The sequence below is a fragment of the Pelmatolapia mariae genome, linkage group LG8 (assembly GCF_036321145.2).
Source record: "Pelmatolapia mariae isolate MD_Pm_ZW linkage group LG8, Pm_UMD_F_2, whole genome shotgun sequence".
Lineage (NCBI taxonomy): Eukaryota > Metazoa > Chordata > Actinopteri > Cichliformes > Cichlidae > Pelmatolapia > Pelmatolapia mariae.
In genome coordinates, this window is record NC_086234.1 from 7,439,757 (window position 1) to 7,463,272 (window position 23,516).

Below are 23,516 nucleotides of genomic sequence, written 5' to 3' on the forward strand. Positions count from 1 at the left end.
GTTAAGTTCAGCTAGTTAATCCAAATACCTGGGGTTAGTCAGGCTTGTATGTTGTCTTTTTGCAATTGGTAAAAGCTTTGTCATGCTCAAGTCAGTGTTATTTCAAATAGTCATTCATACATTATATACACTGGGCTCTCAGTCGCTGTACAAACATTTTAAGCTTATAGTCCATTTGTAGTGTAGTTGTGTACACATTTATCTTACTAGTGAAAGATCCCCAGTTTGATCCAGAGAGGAGACACAAATCCTTTTGGGGTTGTGTCTGTGGCAGTATTGATAGCTACCCGGTATGACATCTCCTTTTGAACAAAGGAGCCACTGAAAGTAGCTTTTATGAAGCATATAGTGCAAAAGAATAAGCAGGACAAGCTTTTGTATACCTTATCATCCATATGTTCACTAAAAAGCCGAAGGTGTCAGCTAATATTATGCAAGTGGTTTTATGCACATTACAAAGAGAAGATTTCATGCAGGGGAGTCAAACATGTGGCCCACGAGTTCATTCTGGCCTGCTGCATGACAAATGTGAAAACTGTATTGAAGTCATAAATAATTCAGCTTTTTTTGTTCAATAAACCTAAGTACAGAAGTAGACATCTGTCGAAAGTTAAATGCATTTCTGCATCTCAACAAGTTGTGTGAATATAAAGTGTTATTTTCTTTAGTTATTTTGTAATGACACTTAACTGAAAAATGTAAACTTGATATATTAAGTTTCAGTTCTCTCAGGGTGTCCTTCACTTTTTTTTATAAATAGTTGCAAATAGTTGATAGTTCATTAAAAATAAAAGCTTTCACACTTACTTAAAGTTTCAGATACATTTCAGAAAAACCTCATGTAAAGAGCCACACCTGCCACCTAACTTTATTGGTGTACATATAGCCCACTAACTAAAACACCTGACACCCCTGCGTTAATGAAAATGCTTTTTGGATGTTCTTTGCAGCACTGTCTTCCGCCGTAAACCCTGTAACCTGCAAGAATTTACATTTCAACAATATAAACAGAGAAGTTACACTTAAACCTTATTCATGATAAAGCCAAATTCCAAATCTTCCTTAAAACATACCCACACACTCTGAGGCCCAGCTGGTTATGCTGTCCCATGCAGGAGGAAGTGTTGACTGAACAATTCAATTGAACAGAAACTAGACTTCCTGTTTCAAGCATCCACCCTCATGGAGTCTGTAGATTTAGCAACACTCATCAGACAAACCTGTGAAAAAGCTGCTTTTCCATTTCATTTTCTGGGAAATGTTTGCTCTTCCCCCCCACCACATTATTAGCTGTGACCTACTAGCAGGTCTCAGCCATTAATAAAGTGTAGGCACTAGTGGCACTTAGGTGTAAGCATTAGTGTACACTTTACACACTATATGGAAGCTGCTGGTTCTACATTGGAAAACCGAGAGATTTTAAAAGCTCTACCATTTCAAAACATCTTTCTTTTCCTCTGTTGCGAATATAACATGTTTCCTTTGAAAAAGTTTGTTTCCATTGCTGTAATTTCCTTTTTTATCTTATGGGTACTCAGTCAGGAAGTAGGTTGCAGTGACCTGCAGAGTTTCTGCTGCTCCCTCTATCTTACAGTTCCCTCTGTCTTGTTTTCACTGTGTGTTTCTGCTTTGGGCTGTTGGCAGACAGTTACCCTCTACCCCCCTATCCTGTGCACAGGAATTCATGCATAGGCGCGCACAAACACACACACAGTCTGACGTGCACACACGTCTCACCCAGTCCTTACACAGTCCCTTCCTGCTGCTGTTGTCACACAGCTCACAGTTCTCCTTTCAGTCTGGGTGCAACTGTCACAGCTGCAGTGTGAGGAGGATGTAAGCGTGTGCTTCTTGGTGTGCACTCACCTCTATCCCAGCACAAGTGGACCAAATGTAGTCGCACGGTTAAGTCGCTAGTTTTTGGTGTCTTTTGGATGGATGGCTCCTCTAGATAGTACAACATAAAGATGGTGGACATGCAGTCCAGGTTTTGGCCAGGTCACCGGTCCAAGCGGGGCTTGGCCCTGCCGGTGCCTTCTAAGGTAGGTGATCGTTATTTCAGTAGCTTATAATGAAAAATTCAGTTTTATTCATTGGTTTGTTTTTGTATCCTTATAAACTTGATAAATTATGTGCTTCCTGTTTTCTCTAACGTGATCACATCGCCCCTGCACTTGTTTTGTTTCCTGTACCAAGTAAGGTGACATACATGCCGTACTAACTCTGCCATGTTGGTTTTTAATGTTAGTTTGGACCCAAACTTTGTTTGTTAGTTCAGTTCCTGTGTGTTAGAGTGATGTTGGTATCAGTCTCAAAGATGTAAATTTTCATCTGACATCTGACTGATAGTCTCGGTCTTTATGGGTTGACATTTGAATCGTCAGTTTTGTTTGTACAACAACTTCATAGAGCTAAAATTAGTCTTTAATTTTTGGTACATTTTTTGGACACACAGTCACGTAACTAAAGTTGACATTGTCGTCAGGTTAATTCAAACATTTTCCCAAAGCAAAAGCACAAGTTCAGATAAACTTCCTTACAAATCGAAGATCTGCATTCAAATGTTAACTACAGAACGCACTTAAAGTCTTAAAAGCATTATTGTGTTTATTTTTTTTTACCTGATTGGTGTTTTTGTGAACAAAAAGTAACGTTAACAACTCAGACATCATTATAAATGGAGTCCACATGGGCTGGAAATAAGGTTTTTTTTTTACTATTTATTTTCATTACTCATAGTTTCCAGAATGGCTTGGCTCATTTAAGCTCATTCACGTTTCTGGGTTCTGTTACTATGAGATTTGTAGTATTTGTAATATTGTAAGACTTTGTAAGACGGTGATAATACAACAATACAAGTCAGGCTGTTTTATGTAAAGTTTAGTTTTTATTTTACTGCCATTTTACTAAAATGTTTTCACCCACCCACCCACCTAGCTTTAGTGTTTCAGTTTTAGTAAACTGTATTAACACTGGTAGTAAGTACATCATAATTCCACCTACACGAGTGACTGACATAACTATGCTCAGATGTTGTTGTTGTATTACTGTATATGCGTATGCACAGTTTTGCTTCGATCACGTGCAGTTAAGTTTTAGTGTTTTCTCCAAAGGATGGGGACCTTCCAGCATTGCTATTTCAGAGATCAATGATGCAGCTCTTTCATTTCCTCTGTGTCTGTCTGTACAGTCGTGTTGTTCGGGATCAATGTGTTTTGGGGTCAGCTGTCTGGTTGTCCTCATCGCTTGCCTCATAGTTATATCGAGATCAATAACTAAGCAAAGTCAGCCAAGTGATAACACTGTATAGATAAAAAACACACACAGTGCAATAGAGAAATGCTCTCGTTGCTCTTTTATTTTTATCGCCTACATTTATCTGCCTGCTCTAAGTTGGGGTACTGTGTGGGTGACCCAAGAGCCAAGTGGTTAAAGCACATACACCAACCACAGCGAGTCTCTGATCAGGTCCTGGCTTGCTCGACCGTCACTGCATGTCAATCCACTGCTCTCTTTCATTACATTTCATTTGTTTTCTCTTTTATGATTATTTATGGATTTTTTATTATTATTTTGGCCTTTACTACATGTAAAGAGTCAAATAGGATCATCTCATTGACTGGGTGGGAGAGAAAGCAACACTACTTCACTGGATGTTGCTGTTATGTGGCATGTACTGCAATGATTTGGCTCCCAAGGTGCTTTTTTCCCACAAGTTCTGCCTCGGGACTCTAACAATGACTACTAAAGCCAAAGGTGCTACCAAAAAAGGCCTTTACTTGTGCTAAAACAGCTGCATCTCGGTTTTCAAATACTCATTGACAACTAAAAATCCTGCATTCCCAAGCAAAAGAACTCATGTGGAAACAGATTACGTTGGTGGCTGTCATTGTATCTAATAAACAAAGTCTGGAAAAGAACATAACAAAGACCGGGCACCTGTAATTGATGCCGACTGACTGTACACATATGTGTAGTGACTTCCTTGTTTCTGAGGAAGGAAAAACTGTACAAGTCAGGCTTGAAACAAGAATCCATGCAGGTTCCAACGCTAAAATTATAAATAAGGTTTGCAATAGAAACATGCAGGTTTGATTATTCTTGGAACTTTGTCAGTGTCCTGATCACCGTGTTGCATTTTTTCCTTTGACCGTTTTTATGTAGATAAAAATGGACTAAATACTATCGCCCAGTGTATTGTGCGCGTATATCGTGCAGTGAAAAGTGTCATATTTGCCTTTCGGATGTAAAGCAGTTAAGGGATAGTACCTTATAAATGATCATAGTCGAAATGAGGGCAGCTCGGATAACCAGACGATGTCCATGGCGGTTATTAAATATTAGCGTATTGATATTATGTCAACTGCATACATACACTACATTTAGTTATATTGTAAAGTTACGAATAGACTGTCTCCCCACCTCCAAGTAGTTGTATGTTGTATTTAATATGCCAAAAAAAGATAATGCCCAACAAACAAAGCTTTAGATGAATTTGACGGAGAGCATTTCTGCTATTTTTTCATCAGATTTTCTGCAGGTATTGCGCTATTATTGTGATTGTAACATGTACTGAGTTACTTTCGGCAGCTTCCTGTTAGCTTCTGTTACACTTTTTTCCTTTTTTGCACTCTGTTTGTTGCAGTTATGACCAGATACAGCACTGACATGCGCAGGTCTCAAGTCTTGATAAATATAGAAAATGAGACTACCTATGTGACAAGAGGTAGTTTAGGGGGAAGTCTGTAGCAGAAAGGAGCCAGTCTTTTTATCTGTGCCACCATGTTCAGGAGTCTTACAAAGAGGAATAGTGGAGCACAGGTGAGAGCACAGCAACTTAAAGCAAAGCTTTTTTTTTTGGCAGTAGTTGTTTCAGGTACCCACTTGTAACTAAGGAAAGGTTGAGGACAGTGGCAGCCTTTCATCGCACTCACTCTCGCTGGTGTTCTTTAAACAAATTAGTTGTGATGATCAGGATTGTTTTGCATGTTGTGTTCCTGCCATGCAGCAAGTGGACTCATGTGGAACTCTGTTCATGAAAGCAATGTGACACTGAGGACCTAACAACCCATTGAGAGAGAAAATGAACAGAGAAAATGAAATGAAATAGGTAGTTAACTGGTTTGCAGTCGAACAAGAGGACCAAAGCTGATGCACAATAGTAACGCTTACCCTAGTTTTCAGACATCTATGGTTGGCCTGTGGTTTGGTGTTATTTGTGTGGTTGCTATTTTATTTTTTTTTTTTAGTTTTTTAATACAGTATTCAACAAAAACTTCACAAAACCCACCACTGATCAGCACATGATCTACTTTGGCAGCAAGTGCTAAACACAGATGGGGCTTAAACCCGTGTGGAGGTGTTTTTGTGGACAAACATAGGTTTTGATTATTACTGAGGGAAGAGCGTGTCTGTGGGGTTTTTTTTTTCAGCTTTAAGCTACTTCCTGTGCTCTGTAAGATGCGGAAGGCTGTCTTATAAAGAGCAATAGTAAGAGCAGTGGACTGAAGACAAGTACTTGACACTGCTGACAATGCTTGTGCTACTTTTTTGTGTTTACAGGAACACTAAAGTGACAAGATCTGAGTTTGACACCTTCAAAAATGAACTCCACAGAAGAATCTACTTTGTTTGCTTTAAACTTATGTTTTGTAATGTAGAAGCACATATGAACGAGTCCCTTCTTTGTTTTTCCACAGGTGCAGGATGAAAATCTCCGGTCAGCAGTGTACGTCAATGTAGCAGAGCTCCGGAAAAGCATCTCAGAGTCTCCTCCGTTGGCTCCTTCGTCCTACTCTCCTTCCTACCTTAACCCAGAGGGATGGGAGGTGCACGTTGACGACGAAAGTGGACAGGAGTATTACTACCACCCCAACACGGGGCGCACAACCTGGGACAGCCCTTTTGTAGACCCCTCCACAGACCCCGAACCACTCCCTGCAGAGGAGCCTTATTCCCCCTCACCTCCTCAATCTCCTGTCCTTTCTCTGTCCACCGCCTCCCCACCGGCGTGGACCTCAGACTGGGAGCAGTTAGTGGATGAGACCAGTGGTCGCCCATACTTCTACAACCCAATGTCTGGGGAAACATCTTGGGAGCCCCCTGAGCAGCCTCAGAGCCCCTACCCGCCTCTGATGGAGCCTATGAGTGTGCACAGGTTTCATGAGGATGAGCGGGTAAGGACAGCATGGCTGCTCTACTTAGCCGCTCTCTGTCTCCTGTTTTAGCTTCACCCAAGGGAAAGCTGTAAATACAGTCTGCTTTTAATGGAATTAAATCTCCTGCACCTACATAGCTAGTAGGACTCATTTTCATCAGGGAATCTCACAGCCCTGGCACTTAATATCCACAACAGTGGACACTAAGTAGTATTGCCTCTTAACTTTAAATGAAGACAGGCTTCTGTCCTCATTTTAAATTAGCTAAAAATTATTGGTGATGTTTTGTTTCTTCTGGGAAATTGGGCAAATTTGAGAAAAGGTTCACTTCAAATTACCACTCACATTTATATCATGAAAAGTTTTTTCACAGTGCAAGCAGGCAGTGACCCCATTTTTCCCCTTGAATGACTTTTCTGAGCTGGAGAAAAAGCATTAATAGGCCAAGAAAGAATAATACATCGAGGTCATGAAACTATTCTGACTCATTTATGAAAGTCATAGGGAAGTCATCAAGCTCTATTTCGGGGTCACCGTAAGAAATTATTCAATCAAGATGATTCCGTGGGATGTAGCAACATTTCAAAACAGGAAAGGGCCGAGGAGGCGTTAATACTTTTACTATTATTATTCTTTATTAAACAGGAAGTGAAACTCTTGGGATTAAGAGCATCCTAGGCCAAGAATGGCAGTATTAACATAGTAAGAGAATTTAATAGTGAGAGAAATCAGAGCCTATGGAAAACAAAATTGCATATTGTGGTTTAAAACTTGGGATTCTCTTGCTGTGAAACAGCAGCGCTAATAAAACAGGAGGTCAAGATTCACCAAGGGGGGGGGATTAAATCATTAGACTTAGATGGCAACTGACCATGATGGTATATCACAGAGCTAAGCATCAAAATCTCAGGAACCTTAAGCAACGTACATGAATTAATACTTTTTCGTGAATGTTGGTATTACTATTCTTCAATCTTGAGTTATCAGTGTTTACAGGGAGGCCTGCAGTTCTAAGTAAAAAAGATTAAAAATTGAGCAGTAATAGCTGTGAATGTGTATTCTGGTGAAATTCATATGTTGTAATCGTGATGAAATAAGCACAAGTTCTTCCAGGGAGTAAAGGCGCTTTTTTCTTTCTCTGTGCTGGATATGTTTGTGTTTGTTGGGGGTTGTGCAAGACGGATGTTATATTCCTCATTAGAAATTTTGGACTTATTAGAGTAACTTTGCGTAATTCAAAGTTGAAAATAAGCCTTAATTATTTTATACCAGGCCTTAATGCGGTCTCGGGTTCCTACATTGTGTGGAACAAGCCATTTTAGCTCCCTTTAAGCCAGCTTTCCTCCATCGTGGAAACAGAGAGGTTCTGGGGGCCTACTACTCTCTATGACATCATACAGAGCCAATAGCAGAAAAAGGAGTTGAAAACAGCCCTGCACAGCAGTCTGAAACCTGAGCTTTTGGCAAGATACTATTTATATCTAATAAAATCTCATTACTTGTAACCTTGGCTACGTTGAATACACATGTCAGAAAGTCAGGCATAATGAAGTCTCTTTAAACAAAATGTGATGTTCTGCACATGTTTTTTCTCCATTATTCATTTGTTATATATGAGCAGCAAAGAAAAAAAAAAGGCCGGGTCACCAATTTGTCTAAAGGAACTTTATGCAGTGATAAAGGAGATGACTCATGATTACGACATTAGGAATTCATCAGAATACACATTTATTTTCTGCTTTGTTTTTTTAGCTCACCACAATAACAGCAGGCTTGACTGTGAGAAATATACAAGCATGATTATAAAAACATAGTTGGTGAATTAATGAATTCATTGTTTTTACATCGAGGCATGGATATATATACAATCCCGACAGCTCATAAGGGTTTTACGTTGCTGATTAATTGATGCTTTTTAATGCCTAAAAACGATATAAAGTGACGATAATTATTTTATCCTTGACATAAATTCTCACTTATCTTTTGGTTTTTTAATGTTATGCTTACAATAAAGTTTGCAAAGGGGGAAATATTTCCATTCAGGCCTTTCATTTGTCTTTCTTACTTTTGCAAAAGAGAAGAAATTGCTTCATTTGAAGCCTTAAAAACTGTCAGAAGATGGATTTTGAGACTTTCATGTAGAACCACGTTGACTCTTTTCCATATTTTAAGTGCTTATGCATTGCTTTGCCAAATCAAACCAGTTCCTTGTTGTAGTTTAGGATTTTCCTCGTAAAATAAAACAAAAAGTGTATCTTTTTGGAAAATGCTCCCATTTGGGTCACAGCTCATGTGTTGAACTCTGAGTGGGACTTATGTGTAAGTTAATGTACTGTGTCTTCATCCCCAGCCTCCTTTACCTGAGGAGGACTACCCCTCGGAGGATTACCCGCCTCCAGATCCACCAGAGGGCTATGAGGACACCCATGCCACAGGACCTCCAGCCCCAATCCCAAAAGACTACAGCTTCAGCCATGTGACCCGGACTGTAATCCCCAGGGCCAACCTGGACCGCAACACCCCGGCTGGTTGGAACCTCACTGTGGAGCAAGATGGGACGTGGGTGTTCACCAGTGAAAACTCTCCAGATCAGGTCTGCCCAATCAGGATTCAGTTTAATTATCCTACAAAACATTTGAAAATGTGATGAAACAGCTTCAAACACGTTCCAGCATAGTTACCATGATGATTGCTTGGAAACCCAGTATATCAGTGTTATCTGTGATTGTTTTGACGTCATTCCAGTTGTGCAATTATCCAGGGAGGCGTGCAGCTAGTGTGGCTAAGAATAGAGTTGAGAGAAAATGACAAACACTGCATATTTTCCCCATCACACACCTCTGTCCAGTTACTGTGTGAACAGACCATGAAACTGTTTTGGAAAGTTACAAAATCGTCACGTGTAGTCCACCCAGTTTGACTCCTGGACAGGATTTCAGGCTCCATTCACTGTAATATGTTTTTGCCAAAAAACGTGTCATTTTAGTGCGTTAATGCCAAGCATCCACACCACTTTTAAGACCTTTAAAACAAAGTCTAATGGAAACCCTAGTGTTAGTTCAAATATGGAGCAGTGTTTTATTCTTCATGGACTCAAACAGAAATTTTTTTGAAGTGGTGCTCGGGTGGTGCTCGGGTCTTGTTAGTCATAAAAAACAAATAAGATAAACATCATATCTGGGCTGAGTTCTCCTCTCCTGTTACCTAGATTTCCCCTAGTAATAAATCACAGTTACAGTCCTGGTTTGCTTTGTAAAACTACATTCTATCCTCAAATTACCACTTAGTTCTTTCAGTAACAGTTTCACCTCATTGGCAGCCAAAGTGGAAAAAACTCTGGTTGTACTGTTTGTCTATTGCCATTCTTCCTCTGTAGTATTTTCAAGAAGAAACCAGTTCTCTGCTTCCTGTTTATGCTGCACCATGCGCGCCCAGCCCATGCATGACTGGTCATGTGATGTGCATTTGCAAGCGTCTTAGTTTGTAATTACATTACATCCAAATATGCAACAAAGTCCTCGTCTGGACTGAGATTAGCATGGATACCATTTTCAGTAACATTTTCTCCAGCATCATGCAGCAGATCATGTGTGAGCGTTGTTTTAGTCCTAAGGAAGTGAAACTACCTGAGCAAGACATTTTTTTTAACTATTTACAGTAATTAACATGCTTTCAGTTTCTTTTTCTGTAACACCGAGACATGTTTAACTAAAACAAGCGCATTGTGTGTAACAGTGGATCAAGTCTTTGGATGAGCAGGGGCAGACCTACTACTATCTAAGAGATGGCTCCAGGTCTCTGTGGAACCTGCCCGAGGTAAAGATCTCACACCACTTAACAAAGTAGTCGTCAGCGTTTTTCATGCAAGATTATTACTGATTTTTAGATATTTTTTTTACAGTTTGGATATAAATTATGAGAATCAATTTCTAAGTAATGCTAAATGGACTAGTTTGAAAACAGCGCTTTTCTACTCTGCTTGAGCACTCAAAGTGCTTTATACAACATGTCTCGTTCACCCCTCACACACACATTCACACAGCCACTTTTTCTTATTTCAGGTGTTTCTATCAAACAGTTGCACTTCGATGAGCAACTCGGGTTTCAGTATTCCGATTAGTAGATGACCTACTCTACTTCCTAAACCACAGCCACTGCCACTCCTGTACCCCTCTACTTACTGCATAGTAGATTTGAATAAACAGGAAACAAGCGTAACTTTATATGTATATTCATAGAAAACATTTTACAGAGTAGAAGCACAATGCTCTGCACAATGCATAAGCTACCACAAAAGTTGCAGTTGCAAAACGATGTAGATAATGCAACACTAAGACAGTAGGCAAGAAGAGAAGATCAATTACTCAAATCAATGTTAAGAAGCAGAATTAAAACTGAAATAATATTAAGATGATCAGGAGACCAGTAAAAATAATACAGTCCTAGAAATCAAATCTATAAATGTAGCATACATTTAATAAAATGATAATTTTATGCTGCTAAAAGGTTTAACTGAACAGGGATGATTTTAGCTTATTTTTGAATACTGGTAATGTTGGAGCACAGCTAGTGTTATAAACTGGGAGTTCATTCAATTAGCTTGGAGTATAAAAGTTTTAGGGAGACTCAGAGTGTAACGAGACAGGTAGTTGTTCCAGATTACCTGAGGGTTTGAGCTGTCTCATACTCAGGCTCTTAGAAATAAGGATTAAATTTTGAATATGAATTCTATAATTAAAGATTTTTTTTTTTTAACTAAAGCACCATATTTCCTTTGGCAGATAAGTAGCATCAAACTTTCACTTGTCTAAATTAAAGCAACACCGATCCTTAAAGTTGTGTCCTTTCACTCATTTTCTTGCATTTAATCAATGAAACTAAACTGTGTTTTGTCCCTCTAGACTCCTGTAGCTTATGGCCAGTTGAGGGTGGAGAATGGCGTTGAGGCGGATGGCATGTCTGTCATCAAAAACTGGAGACACACCGTGGGACCTGCTCAGTTCAGCTCTGCCCAGGAAGATGGGGTACGAACACGCACATGCATATACACCCACTAATAGCACATGCTCGCTTAAGCACAAGCTGTATCACGTATCCAGGGTGTGTCGCCTGGGTTAAACAGAAAGCTTTAGTCAGGCAAAAGTGGTGAGGGTAAGTACCTGTTTAACAATCAACACTACTATGCTTTTTAACCCTTATTTAGCAAGGCAAATTAGCTCCACGCCATGCTTATTTACAGAAACAGAGACGCAGAGGGAGGATGAGGGAGAGCAAAAGGCGATATTTGCACGAACACCTGCGACTTCTGGTATACAATAAAGGGCTTGTGCTAAACAAGTCACCTCTAGCAGTCAGGGGTTCAAAGCAGCCGTGTTGCTCAAGGGCACAACACGGTTGCCTGGATTTCTCTTCACTGGAACCAAAGAGTTTACTCAAACCAAGAAAAACAGGCTTCGGATAAACTGTCGTCTTTTTGATATAAAGTTTCATTTTTTTATTAGTGTGAAGAAGCGGAATGATGACAAAGACTGTAAGCAACAGTTTATTTTTTCTTTTTTTGTCGCACATCTGAAACATAAAAAGACCAGAATTATAATAATAAGTGGAGTAATACAATTGTGTATATAAAAAAATTAAAACCAAGTGCATATTGTTAGGTGATTGTTGTTCTTCTAACCATTTAATGCCATATTAACAAGGATAGTGCTCAGTATTGAACACTGAGAAAATGTGACAGATTTAAGAAGCCAAGAAACTACATTTCATATCTGCAATCCCTAGACAGATGTTACAGTCAAACTAAAAACTAAGTATTAAGGTGGCATTTGGAGAATCAAGTCAGGACGTTGCCCAAAGTTGTTTTCACATGTAGCACACAATAGGCAGATAGCCTGGGTAGAGCTTGCAAGGGGCAGTGCACAGGATGCTCACTCTTCAGTACATGACCTGCATAGTCAGGGATTAACAGGTTAAAGACTGTTTTAATCCAGACCATTTGAGTCCTTGTGGCAAATAAAGTCTAAAAACATTCAGGGCTGCAGTGCACGTATGCATGCGAAGCACGGAGATAAATAGATAACACCGATTTACACATACAGGATGCCCACCCACAGCCTCAGATATCTAAATCTTGTAAGCCACACCATAGAAAATGACAGGGAAAAATGCATCTTCTCTACAACCTATATGCACATTTAAGCCATTAATATATACCTACATGTGAATTATGGATTTTTTGAGATTAGGAGTCAGTCAAAACTTATTTTTCCCCACACACTGTAACCATGGTGGTGTAGTATTTCGTATTTCCATAGAAAGAAGAGTCTGAGTATGAAACTGCTGGTTGTCAGGGTGGTTTGCAGAGGAACTGAGGAGGAACTGAGTCCTTTCACTTTTCAGCCAATTTCAGATGGAGAGGGATGAGTTTTCCTAGATATCCTATTTTGGTGAAATGAGAAACCGGTGTTTAATCATTCCCCCTTTGCTACACTTCTAAACAAGTCTCACTTGGTAGTGTAGTGTAGCAAAGCTATCTTCAAAGTGTTATCAACACGTTGTTGTTTTTTCCAGTACATGCTACATTTGCAGCTATAGTGCAACAAATAAGCACATATTTCAGCATGTAAGAGTTACTTTAGCTCCTCCTGAAGATATAAGATGTTAATTATTTAAAGAAATGTAAATCTTATCTGCTGATTTTGATTTCTGCTTATTCAAAATTTAAATTTACATGCTTGGGTAAGCTTTGTGGGTTTTTTGAATGACAAATCCCCTCACTGTCTTTCAGAGATTCGCCCCGACTCACAGGAGGAACACGTCAGACTACAGCTCCAGTGACAGCTCCAGTACAGGAAACTCTCCTGAGACGCAGCAAAATGTGAGTGGAGCTTGTGTCCTGCCAAGGATTGTACTGACTGACTGCTTTTGATGAATTCTCAGTAGCAACAAAATTCCTCTGATTTTCACCTTTACCTGAAAGGAGTTCTGTGTCTCCCTCTTAAGGCTTTTGGGTTTCGGCCCTGGAGAAATCCTTATTATCTGACCTCAAAGTGGCTGCGCTATAATGTGGGTGGTTAGTTAGAGAGCTTGCCTGCCCTTGATCTATAGATAGGTGCATCTATCTATCTATGATGGGCAAGAGGTGTCATTTTTTAGATAATTAACGGCGCATTTGTTGCACTCAACCAGTTTCATTCCATGCATTAAATACTGTACTCATTGAAATCACCCCATTGCTCACCCTTGCTGGAAACCTGCAAACCCCTTACTGTATGTTTTTGCCTAAATGTGCATCTGGCTGAAGACAGATCTGTTGTTTAGAAACTGTGATAGATCCTGCCTGAAAGTCACTGTTGTAGATCAAAGGACAAGTTATGTGACGTTCTTCTTTTTTCTTACTTTAAACCAAAATTGATTCTTCTTAGAATTTTTATCTGTTGAGCTCTCGTTCTGACAGCTGTACTTAATTTTATAAGAATGTTGAAAATTTACACAACCCTGCCACTGTTTGATCAATGCGTATCCTCTAAAAGTAGTCCCCCGGAAATCAACTTTGCACACACTGGGTTGACATTTACTTAAAAAAAATATATAGTGGCTCACTGTTTTAGAAGTCTTGTGGTGTTAGCGTCTCTTTAGTGTTGTGGTTCACACAGTTGCCTAACAAGTGAAAATTTCCTGTTTCAGTCTGGGGAGGGGATGCAGATCCCTCGGGGTTTGTTTTAGGAATGCAGAGCTACCTGCTGTGGTGACCAATTTTGAGGGAGCAGCTGAAAGCAGCTTTGCTACTGAGATGTTGATCAATTTCATATTCATCTGTTTTTTGGGGTCGGGGTTTTGTCAAAGCCACAGGGAGTCACTGGTGATGGGCAAAAGAGCTGCATTTGGCACTGTCCGTTCAAGACCCCTGTTCTAGAGAAAAGCTGCTGTGCTGTTGCCTTAAAGCCTTAAACAACACATAACAGGACTAACAGCATAGTTTTAGCACATTATGGATGTCATGTTAGCGTATTTGAAGCTTTCGAAGGTTTTCGCAAAAATGTATGCTAAGCACGCCTTAAGAGGAAATAAGAGATAAAAATAACAGTCAGGTGCTGTTAATCAAGTAAACTGGATTAACTGATCATCAGTGAGTATAACCATCTCTATAAAAACAGAAACTCTGACAGTTAGCTAGTCTTCAGGTGTTGTGTTGCCGCACTATTTTCCAAGAACTGGACATCCCAGCAAATTCAAACAAGGTAGAGTGTAAACTCTACAGGCCTACGTTAGCATGTTAAATGTTAAAGTTCACGACAGTACAGTTAGACTGGACAAGTGCGTTTTGTTAGGTTTACAAAGCTGCATCTGAACAAACCACCAGACTCTTGTACTGTACTGTACCTTTGACAGAAAAGACCAGAGTGGAGGTGTCTGTCCATAATCCACAACACCACATTTGGTGAAAAACAAACATGGCGTATCGACACAAACACCTCCTACAAGTTGTCAACCCTGGTGGTGGAGGGGTGATGATCTGGTTTTGTTTAGCAGCCACAGGATCTGAGGACTTTGCAGTCATTGAGTTGACCTCTGCATAGCAAAAAATTCTAGAGCCCAATCTGAGGACAGATCTGTCTGACAGGTAAAGCTGGGTCATGCTACAAGACAGAAATCCCATGCACAACAGCAAATCTACAACACACCATGCAAACTGCTGCAATGATCCAGTCAAAGTCCGGTCCAATCAGAGAGAGAGAGTTGTGCATAAATCTGTTTTGTTTTCATAGCTCCTGCTTCTGAAGTAAAATCAGCACTCTTGGATGTGAAACATAAAATAAATTAATAATTCTTTATGCAGTGTATTGTAATAGAGAAGGCAGTGCTGTTTAATATACTCTGTATGCATGATGCTGCTGAATACATTTGTGTTCAACATCGTCACCAGAACCTGCTGTCCTTCATTTCATCCCACAAGTAAATTTTATTCATAAGCCTGATAACTAAACATGATCTGCAAACAATTCAAAGATGTTTATTGTTTGTATTTTTAGGTGCAGAACTTGGAGAAAGCTGGAATTCTTAATAAAACAAAAGTGTCTGAGAATGGAAGGAAAGTAAGGTAAGAGGTTGCTTTGAGGTGTATTTTGCAAGTATCTTACTCACATTTCTCGAGTTTCTGTGTTACTTATGAATCTTCTCCCATCCCAGAAAAAACTGGGCCCCAACGTGGACTGTTCTCCATGGAGGGGTGCTGACGTTCCACAAGGACCCAAAATCTGCATCATCAGGGGCCGCGGTATAGTATACGCTTTGTATTAACAACGGAAGCGCTCATATTAATAATATGAGCATAATAATAGAAGCTCTGACACAGCATTCTTGCTCATTTCTGGCAGGGTTGTGACTAAATGTAGTCACAACTCTTCATGAAATACGTTTTCACTTTTTTCTTCTTGCGTTTTAAATACCAACTATCTGTTCTTATCATCTGCACGATACTATCACATTTCTTACCTAAGAGAGGGAAAGGAAAACCTAAACTGCAGCGTGTTGCCAGCTGAGGTGTCACCTTTATGAGAATGCGTTAAGGCCCTCGGGTCACGAGCTGCCAAGGACAGCCACATCTTTTATTAAAGGCGTCTTGATTCTTGGAATGCCGTGCCGTCGGTTTTGTAAACACCTGGATTTTGTTTTTTGTTTTTTTCTCCTTGCAGAACAAAACCAATCACATTGTCCCGGAGGTTGCGGTGGATCTGCGCGGAGCAGCGATTGGCTGGGCCACAAAGGACAAATCGAGCAAAAAGAATGTTTTAGAGGTGTGTTTGTTGACAGTGCTCATTTCTAAGTTTGTACATCCTTGATTCCTTTCTTCCTTGAGTCTTAATCTCTCTCACCAGAGATGCAGATATTTAACAAAATGAGATATCCTAGCATCAGAACCTCATTTCAAAGACATAAAACTGCATGACTTCTTCTTCTACTTTTTTTTGTTATAGCCTGCTGTGCTAGTTTTTGATCTCAGATGCCATAGAAGTATAACAGTGTTAAAAACAAGCTTTATATTTAGGTCTAATTTTAATTTAATTCAGAACACACACGGTCACAAGATGTGCATCTTTTATTACAGTTGCAAACTGTGAAGGGTAAAAACTCTGATCCCTGTTGTTCATTTGAAATACTAAAAAAAGAATATAAACATCTTCTTATGCATAGAGTCGTCCTCTATTCCACCTATGTGCTACACAGCATCAAATATAAAAACAAACACTTGCTAAAGTTGTGCATCCTCGATTATAGGTCCCATGGGAAGCCTTCTTTCTTGTCTATGAAACAAAATAACCATCAATAGCATACAGAGGTTGATGTCACAGGCAGGATGTCAGAGAACAGAAAAACAGAGAAAAGAGGAGAGCACTCAGTGCCCCACATGTCACACTGAAAATCATGCCCACTGGAGGGGAAGACAATTGACCTCGAACTATAGAACTGAGTTCCGAAACACTATGAAAATGCATTAAAAGCTCGCTAAGTATATGAAAATTCACTTCCTTAAAATATCATTTTAGCAGCTAGCAGTTATAGAAGCGATTAGCTACAATGTATGGGGGGGAAAAGTATTGGGCCACACTCCAATAAAAACTCCTGCTTTAAACCCTAACCCGTCACTGGCGATGGGTTAGGGTTTAAAGCAGGAGTGGGCAACGCCAGGCCTCAAGGGACGGTGTCCTGCAGATTTTAGATCTCACCCTGGGTCAACACACCTGCATCAAATGATTAGTTCATTACCAGGCCTCTGGAGAACTTCAAGACATGTTGAGGAGGTCATTTAGCCATTTAAATCAGCTGTGTTGGATCAAGGATACATCTAAAACCTGCAGGACACCGGCCCTTGAGGCCTGGAGTTGGACACCCCTGCTTTAAAGGGTAAATTAAGTTAGGGTTTAAAGGGTTAATCTTTGAATTCAGGTGTTTTCAGCGGCTTTGCCAGAGTTGTATAAAATCAAACAGCGAGCCTAGGAGTGCTTCACTCTAAAGAGCTCACAGATTTCAAGCATGGTACTGTAGTAGGAGGCCACCATTGCAACTAGTCAGTTTGTGAAATTCCACGATCAACTGTAAAGCACTTGGGAACCACAGCAACTCAGCCATGGAGTGGCAGATCATGTAAAGTAACAGGGCAGAGGTGCTGAGGCATACAATGCATCAAAGTCGCCAGCACTCTGCTGACTCAGTCAATAAACAGTTCCACACCTCCTCGGGCACTAAAATCAGCACGAAAACTGCACCAGGAGTGTCATGTCATGGGTTTCCACAGCCGAGCGACTCCTGTAGGTGCAATGTGTAGGTGCGCAGTACTTTTGTCCATATATTGTATGTATTAGCTGGGTTGTGTAGTTTTCTAACTTGCAAATATAATAATGTTACATGTAGCTTTTATTTGCCACACAAGTTGCTTCATTCTTCCTCCTGAAAAAAAGGAGCTGTGTAGTAGATTCATTAGTCTTTCAATCCTTCAAGGCCTTACAGCTCTTATTGTTCAAGAGAGCAGCGAATTGTTTTCATTTTCAATATGGGCGGGACGTCTCTATGTGTGCCATTTAATGTTTTTTTGTATATGTGGGTGTGTTCGTGCTTTAGTAGAGCTGGTTCCATAAATGCACAGCTAAAATAAGATCGCACTCACTTCCTCTTTGAAAAAAGTGTTGCGAGTTCAGTCAGTAACAGGAGCTCTTCTATAAATAATTTAGCAGCGATTTATGAGTCACATCATATGTTTGGATTTGTGCTTGCAAAAAAAAAAAAAAAAAAATATATATATATATATATATATATATATATATATATGTATATATATATATATATATATATATATATATAGATAGATAGATAGATAGATAGATAGATAGATAGATAGATATATATATAGATATATATAAATTATTTTAATCTGTGATTTTTCTGCATTTCAGTTAAAAGGAAAGAATGGTGTGGAGTTTCTGTTGCAATATGACACCGAAAGCATCATCACTGACTGGCATAAAGTCTTAGTGGACACCATAAGGCAACTTGTAAGTCTTTAAACTGCTTTTACAGAATAATCAAAATTAGCCTGCATTAAAATTGTTTAATAGCTTATTTGTCTTCTATTTTTTTCTTATATGAAAATATTAAATTTGCGTCTGTTTATAGAGGTTGATCTGTTCCACTTCCTGTTAATAATGTTGTATAGATATTCACTCCAATTCAGCTCCCAGACAAAAAAACCCCCTCATATTTCTTCAAGTTTCTTAAATTTTGTATCAATAAATGGCATAAATCAACACTTACAGGGAACCAGATTTTGACCACAAAAGCTTAATGGCACCCAACGGTAACTAGACATTAGAAGATCACAACAGAAACTTCTGGTTGTTGTGGTTGACGGTGATGATGACAGGAGGCAGTTCTCTGCTGCTGCTGCTGCTTCACGCCTGAAGTCAAATAAAATGCTTCATAATGCTGTGATATCCCTAATAATAAGTGTTAAATACCCGAAGGTAAACAGGTAGAACTTGCTCAAAGTTTAAGAAAAAACTTTATTTGCCGTGTCAACAAATGTACTCATGTTTCAGCTCAGATGAAGCCTTAAACATTAGCTTATTTGCCAATGAAGTTTTGTGTAAGTGCAGTGCAGTGGTGGGAGACAGAAGGACTCTGGCCAAAATAACATCTCTGATGGACAGAGTCTCCCACCCCATGCATGTAAATGTTGCTGAACTGCAGAGCTGCTTCAGTGACAGACTGCTGCATCCTAGATGCATGAAGGAGCGTTTCCGCCGGTCCTTCCTCCCTGCAGCTGTCAGACTGTACAATCAGAACTGCTCCCAACAAACACAGATGTCTACATCAGCGCTGTAACAACTTCTACTGTTATAACTTTTCTCAGCTTATATATACACTAACTTATTGGAAGTTACATGTCTACTTTTTAATGCACAGGTACAATAAACAATCTGCACTTTCTAATTATTCTTAACTATTTAAACATCTTTCAGGATCCTGCTCCGTTTGCACACTATGTGTATGCTAATTTAAACAACTGTACAGTACTTTGCTCTGGTAACTATTGTCCATGATGTAAATATGTAAAAATTGTGCTTCTGTTCTGTGTCCTGCTCTGTTTGTATATGTGTGCTTTTGCTGCTGATACAACCAAATTTCCCCTTGTGGGACAATTAAAGGATTATTCTATTCTTCTATTAAAGGATTATTCTATATGTGGATATTCAACATCGGAGCTTCATGCTTTTGGATTAGCACTGTACACTGTGCTAGTAGTGTTAGTACACTGGGAAAACATACATAATTTTATGGGACTGAATTTTGGGCTATACCTCCAAAGGGGTGCCATTCATTCTGGACAATCTTGCAAGCGACCCCTACAAAGCTGGATGTCCAGAGAGCAGGAGCTGGATGTTCTTTGGCTGTTTGGTTCTCTAAATTAGCACTTTGTCCCTAGACTACTAGCGTAACTCTGGCTTAAAACAAAAATCAATTCAAACTAATATCTAGTTTATTTAATGTGTAGAAAACCACAGCATTAGAAAACACACAATTGTCTCACATTTTTTCCTAGTTAAGAAGCTAATAGATTTCTGTTTTTAGCTACGTGGTCACTTGATGGAACATTTCTTTAAAAAAAATAAAATTAGAAAAACTCTACATCAAGATTAATTTGTTTTGATTGTCTGTGTTTACCAGGAGTACCAGGAACATCATTCTGAGGAGGAGGATGCAGACATTTATGAAAAGATCCCCAACACAGATGAGAAGGTGGGAGGTGCCGTAGACAAGAGAAAATGTAAGTACAGCTTCTTCTACTTCAGCAAAAAAAAAGCAAATTGTCTCTGATTTTAACTGTGGCATGAGCAGCATAACGATTGTGCTTCAGTTAGATAGATAAGGCATTTGTGAGCTACCCTCCCATCCATTTTAAATGTCTGCCGTTGCTCTCTTCAGCGAGGGGAAGTGTTACAAGTACAACTGCAACCACCACTGCAGCAGAAACAGAGCAGAAGAAGGTCCGAACCAAACTGATGAAGTTCCTCATGAAGCGTCCCACGTTGCAGACGGTCAAAGAAAAAGGCTACATCAGAGGTGATTTCAGACGAGGAAATGTAGAGCTTTGTTGTCATTTGCGGGCTTTGGCTGATTTGAATAGGAGGGAAAAATCAGTCTTTGTGCCTCCCAAACACTGAGCACTGATGTTGTGCTTATATCAGCATTTAAATACGAGCTGCTTTGAATTTTCCTACCTGCTTTTCAGTTCAGTTCACTTCTGTTTAGAGCTGATTTCTAGTGCATGGACAGCAAAATGGCAAAACAAACACAATGAAATTCTAAGGAAGTGTGTAATATAGCCATGCTTTCATCCGACTAGATGTCTTAAAGAGTTATGAGTATATTTAATATTCATTTCTGATATTGTGTGTAATCAAACTCTTCTAATTCTTTGCAGAAAATGTCTTTGGTTGTGACCTTGCGACATTGTGCGCACATGAAAAGACTACAGTACCGAGTTTTGTAGAGAAATGTATTAATGCAGTGGAAAGGCGAGGTAACACCTTATTTATATCACAGTGGAATAATTACAAAGTATATCTTCCTGTGTGCGTGATCAAGCAGCTGACCCGCTGGTGCTTACTTGCTGATTTCTAGGTCTGGATATTGATGGACTCTACAGAGTCAGTGGGAACCTCGCTGTCATTCAGAAACTGCGCTTCAAGGCCGATCACGGTAAAATCAATCAATGTGTTAAACTAATTAATTCAGTCAGTCACCTCATGGGCAGGGAACATACTGTGGTGTTGATCTCATAGGCTCATTTTAGACAGCAGTGGCCCCTGCTGGGTTTTAATAGCAAGTGCATGTGTTGTGTTTAAACAGATGAACTGGACCTCGAGGACGGTCAGTGGGAAGATGTTCACGTCATCACCGGAGCGCTGAAGTTATTTTTCCGGGAGCTTTCTGAGCCGCTTTTCCCATACAGCCACTTTAATAAGTTCATCTCAGCCATCAGTGAGTATTTTTTAACAATAAGCCTCATTCTAAGCGCTATATCATCAATTTTTACAGGTGAAATTGCAGTGAGTGTTGCCATTGATCATTAACAATTGTTATGTATTTCTAGGAATTGGTGATTACAACACAAAACGGGATCACATGTATGATTTGATCCAGTCACTTCCTGCTCCAAACCACGACACCATGAAGCTTCTATTCGGGCATTTACACAGGTTTGTGACACTTTACTTTTCTGTCCTCTGCATTTTATCTTTTATTTATTTATTTATTTATTTTGCTTACTGTACTTACTTTCATATTGAAATTGACAGGATTTTTCATAATTATTGAATTTCTTTCACAGGGTTATTGAATATGGGCAGGATAATCGTATGACTGTACAGAATGTGGCAATTGTGTTCGGCCCAACGCTGCTTCGGCCGGAGATGGAGTCGGGGAATATCGCGATGCACATGGTCTTCCAGAACCAGATAGTGGAGTTCGTCCTGAATGAATACAACTATCTCTTCCAATAAACAGTAACACACCTCCAGTACAGACCTGGGCCAACATGTAAATGTGGTCAAATTGTTTAAAGAGATAGATTTACCTTTGCATTTGCACATCAGCAGCTTCAGTGTGCGACCTGGAAAGTTAAACTCCTTCTGTAAAATATGTGAAAGGGGTCTTCAAGTTTATTCAGACTAGGAAAGGGATCTTCACATGCTCCTTGCTGAGGATATTTGAAGCATGTTTAACCACTGTTTTATCTGGATTTTCTCTGTCGTGTGCAGCTTACACCGTTAGACCCTTCTTTGGCAGTATTGCAGGAGAGGAAGTCGAGCTACATGGGTGTTGACAGGTGTTGTTTGGTTTACCGTTTCAAAGTCACTGAGCTTGTTTTGTGCGTGTGTGTGTGTGTGTGTGTGGAGTAAAGACTGTAACAAATTGCTCTCCCTCCCTGGAACTCTAGGTGTCTAAATCTCACAAGTCACTTTCTGGAGATTTTATTTTATTGCTTTTTTTTTTTGTTTTGGTTTATCTAAATCTCAGTGATAATAGAACCAATAGGTCAAACTTGGAGAAATGCATTAATTCTCTCTTTAGCAAATTTTCTTTTATTGCTTTTATCTTTATTTTTAGTAATTTACAGTTTATCACTCATGGCAATATCTGAGATTCTATGCTAATATTGTTTCTTCTTTTTCAGCCTCATTCTTACCCAGGAATTTTATTGTAATATAGAAATGTGTAAAAAAATATATTAATACTTCTTGCTATGAAGTAGATGATGGTGACATAGAGTACTTGTGCAACTTGTAGATTATTTTCCACTGAAAACATCATTTTTCAATCATGCTGTACTTGAAGAAATTGTATAATTGTATTGTATAACAGCACAGAGATATAAAGTAGCAACAGTTTGAAATTCAGAACAGAAACATGGATTGTAGAAGAGTTTTATGACATGTAAATAGAAATAGATGGCATATTTATGCTTCAAGTTGGTGAAAATGCACAAGTTATTCCATAATAAAATAACTTTGTTAAAAAAAGGTTTATCTGTGTATGTTTGTTTCTTGCAATCATGTGTTTATAAGCTATAAATGGGAGAAATACATTTAAAAATTTGTTCAACTGAGTTTTTTCATTAAAGCTGGCCTGTTACACTTGTCACGTATATTTTTATAATTGTGGATGTTCTCATAAATAATATTTTTCCAAGGTTTCAAATAATGGGGTCAACATATATACAAGTAAACCATGTTATTCAAAAGTTCAAGGCTCAGACTGCTTTAAGCCCTCAGCTGGAAACAATTTTTCTACTCTTTGATATGTTTTATGTCAGTAAGCAGGAATATCCCTGATATATTTATATGTTTGTATGTTTTATTGATTTGAGTTATCTTATCATTTTATGAAAAATATTGACTAAATATTAATCTAAAGTGAAAAACACTTTATGATAAATTAATATTCGACATGTTAAAAAAATTGACATTTGTTAAATAAAAAGGATTGCGTCATTATTCACTTTTAACGGTTCTTCAAATATTTTATTGTCAAAGCAAATGGTTGCACAAATATTGTACAATTGCACTTTAACAAACTCTGATTACACGTGCTAAAGAGGCTGAGGAAATGAAATGCTTATTTTATAAAAGGCTTTATAAATGCCAAAAGTTGTAACTTAAATATTAAATATTTAACACGGGTACGGGTCTTTAATTTAATCTACAAAATACATTTAAAAAATCATAAAGCGGAGATTTTTGTAAATACTGCGGTCTAAGTAAAAACAACAACAACGAAAACAAAAAAAAAGTTAGAGAA

At 38.9% G+C, this 23,516-nt stretch overlaps 1 protein-coding gene across 1 annotated transcript; it reads left to right on the plus strand.

Moving 5' to 3' along the window:
• Positions 1 to 1,745: 1,745 nt before the first annotated feature.
• arhgap27 (Rho GTPase activating protein 27) lies at positions 1,746 to 22,859 on the plus strand. The gene is made up of 17 exons (XM_063482653.1): positions 1,746 to 2,042; positions 5,700 to 6,176; positions 8,509 to 8,751; positions 9,894 to 9,974; positions 11,060 to 11,182; positions 12,946 to 13,035; positions 15,191 to 15,258; positions 15,348 to 15,435; positions 15,854 to 15,955; positions 18,110 to 18,208; positions 19,881 to 19,980; positions 20,139 to 20,276; positions 20,638 to 20,736; positions 20,838 to 20,915; positions 21,066 to 21,197; positions 21,310 to 21,415; positions 21,547 to 22,859. The coding sequence occupies exons 1-17, from the start codon at positions 1,968 to 1,970 to the stop codon at positions 21,716 to 21,718; spliced, it is 2,271 nt and encodes a 756-aa protein (XP_063338723.1). The 5' UTR covers positions 1,746 to 1,967; the 3' UTR covers positions 21,719 to 22,859.
• The last annotated feature ends 657 nt before the right edge of the window (positions 22,860 to 23,516 follow it).

Excerpts from the sequence above, each read along its gene's own strand:
- arhgap27 (XM_063482653.1), top strand. The coding sequence starts at position 1,968 with ATGGTGGACATGCAGTCCAGGTTTTGGCCAGGTCACCGGTCCAAGCGG. Across the intron at positions 19,981-20,138 it reads TGCCGTAGACAAGAGAAAAT|CGAGGGGAAGTGTTACAAGT; the intron begins GTAAGTACAGCT and ends TGCTCTCTTCAG. Across the intron at positions 21,198-21,309 it reads TAAGTTCATCTCAGCCATCA|GAATTGGTGATTACAACACA; the intron begins GTGAGTATTTTT and ends ATGTATTTCTAG.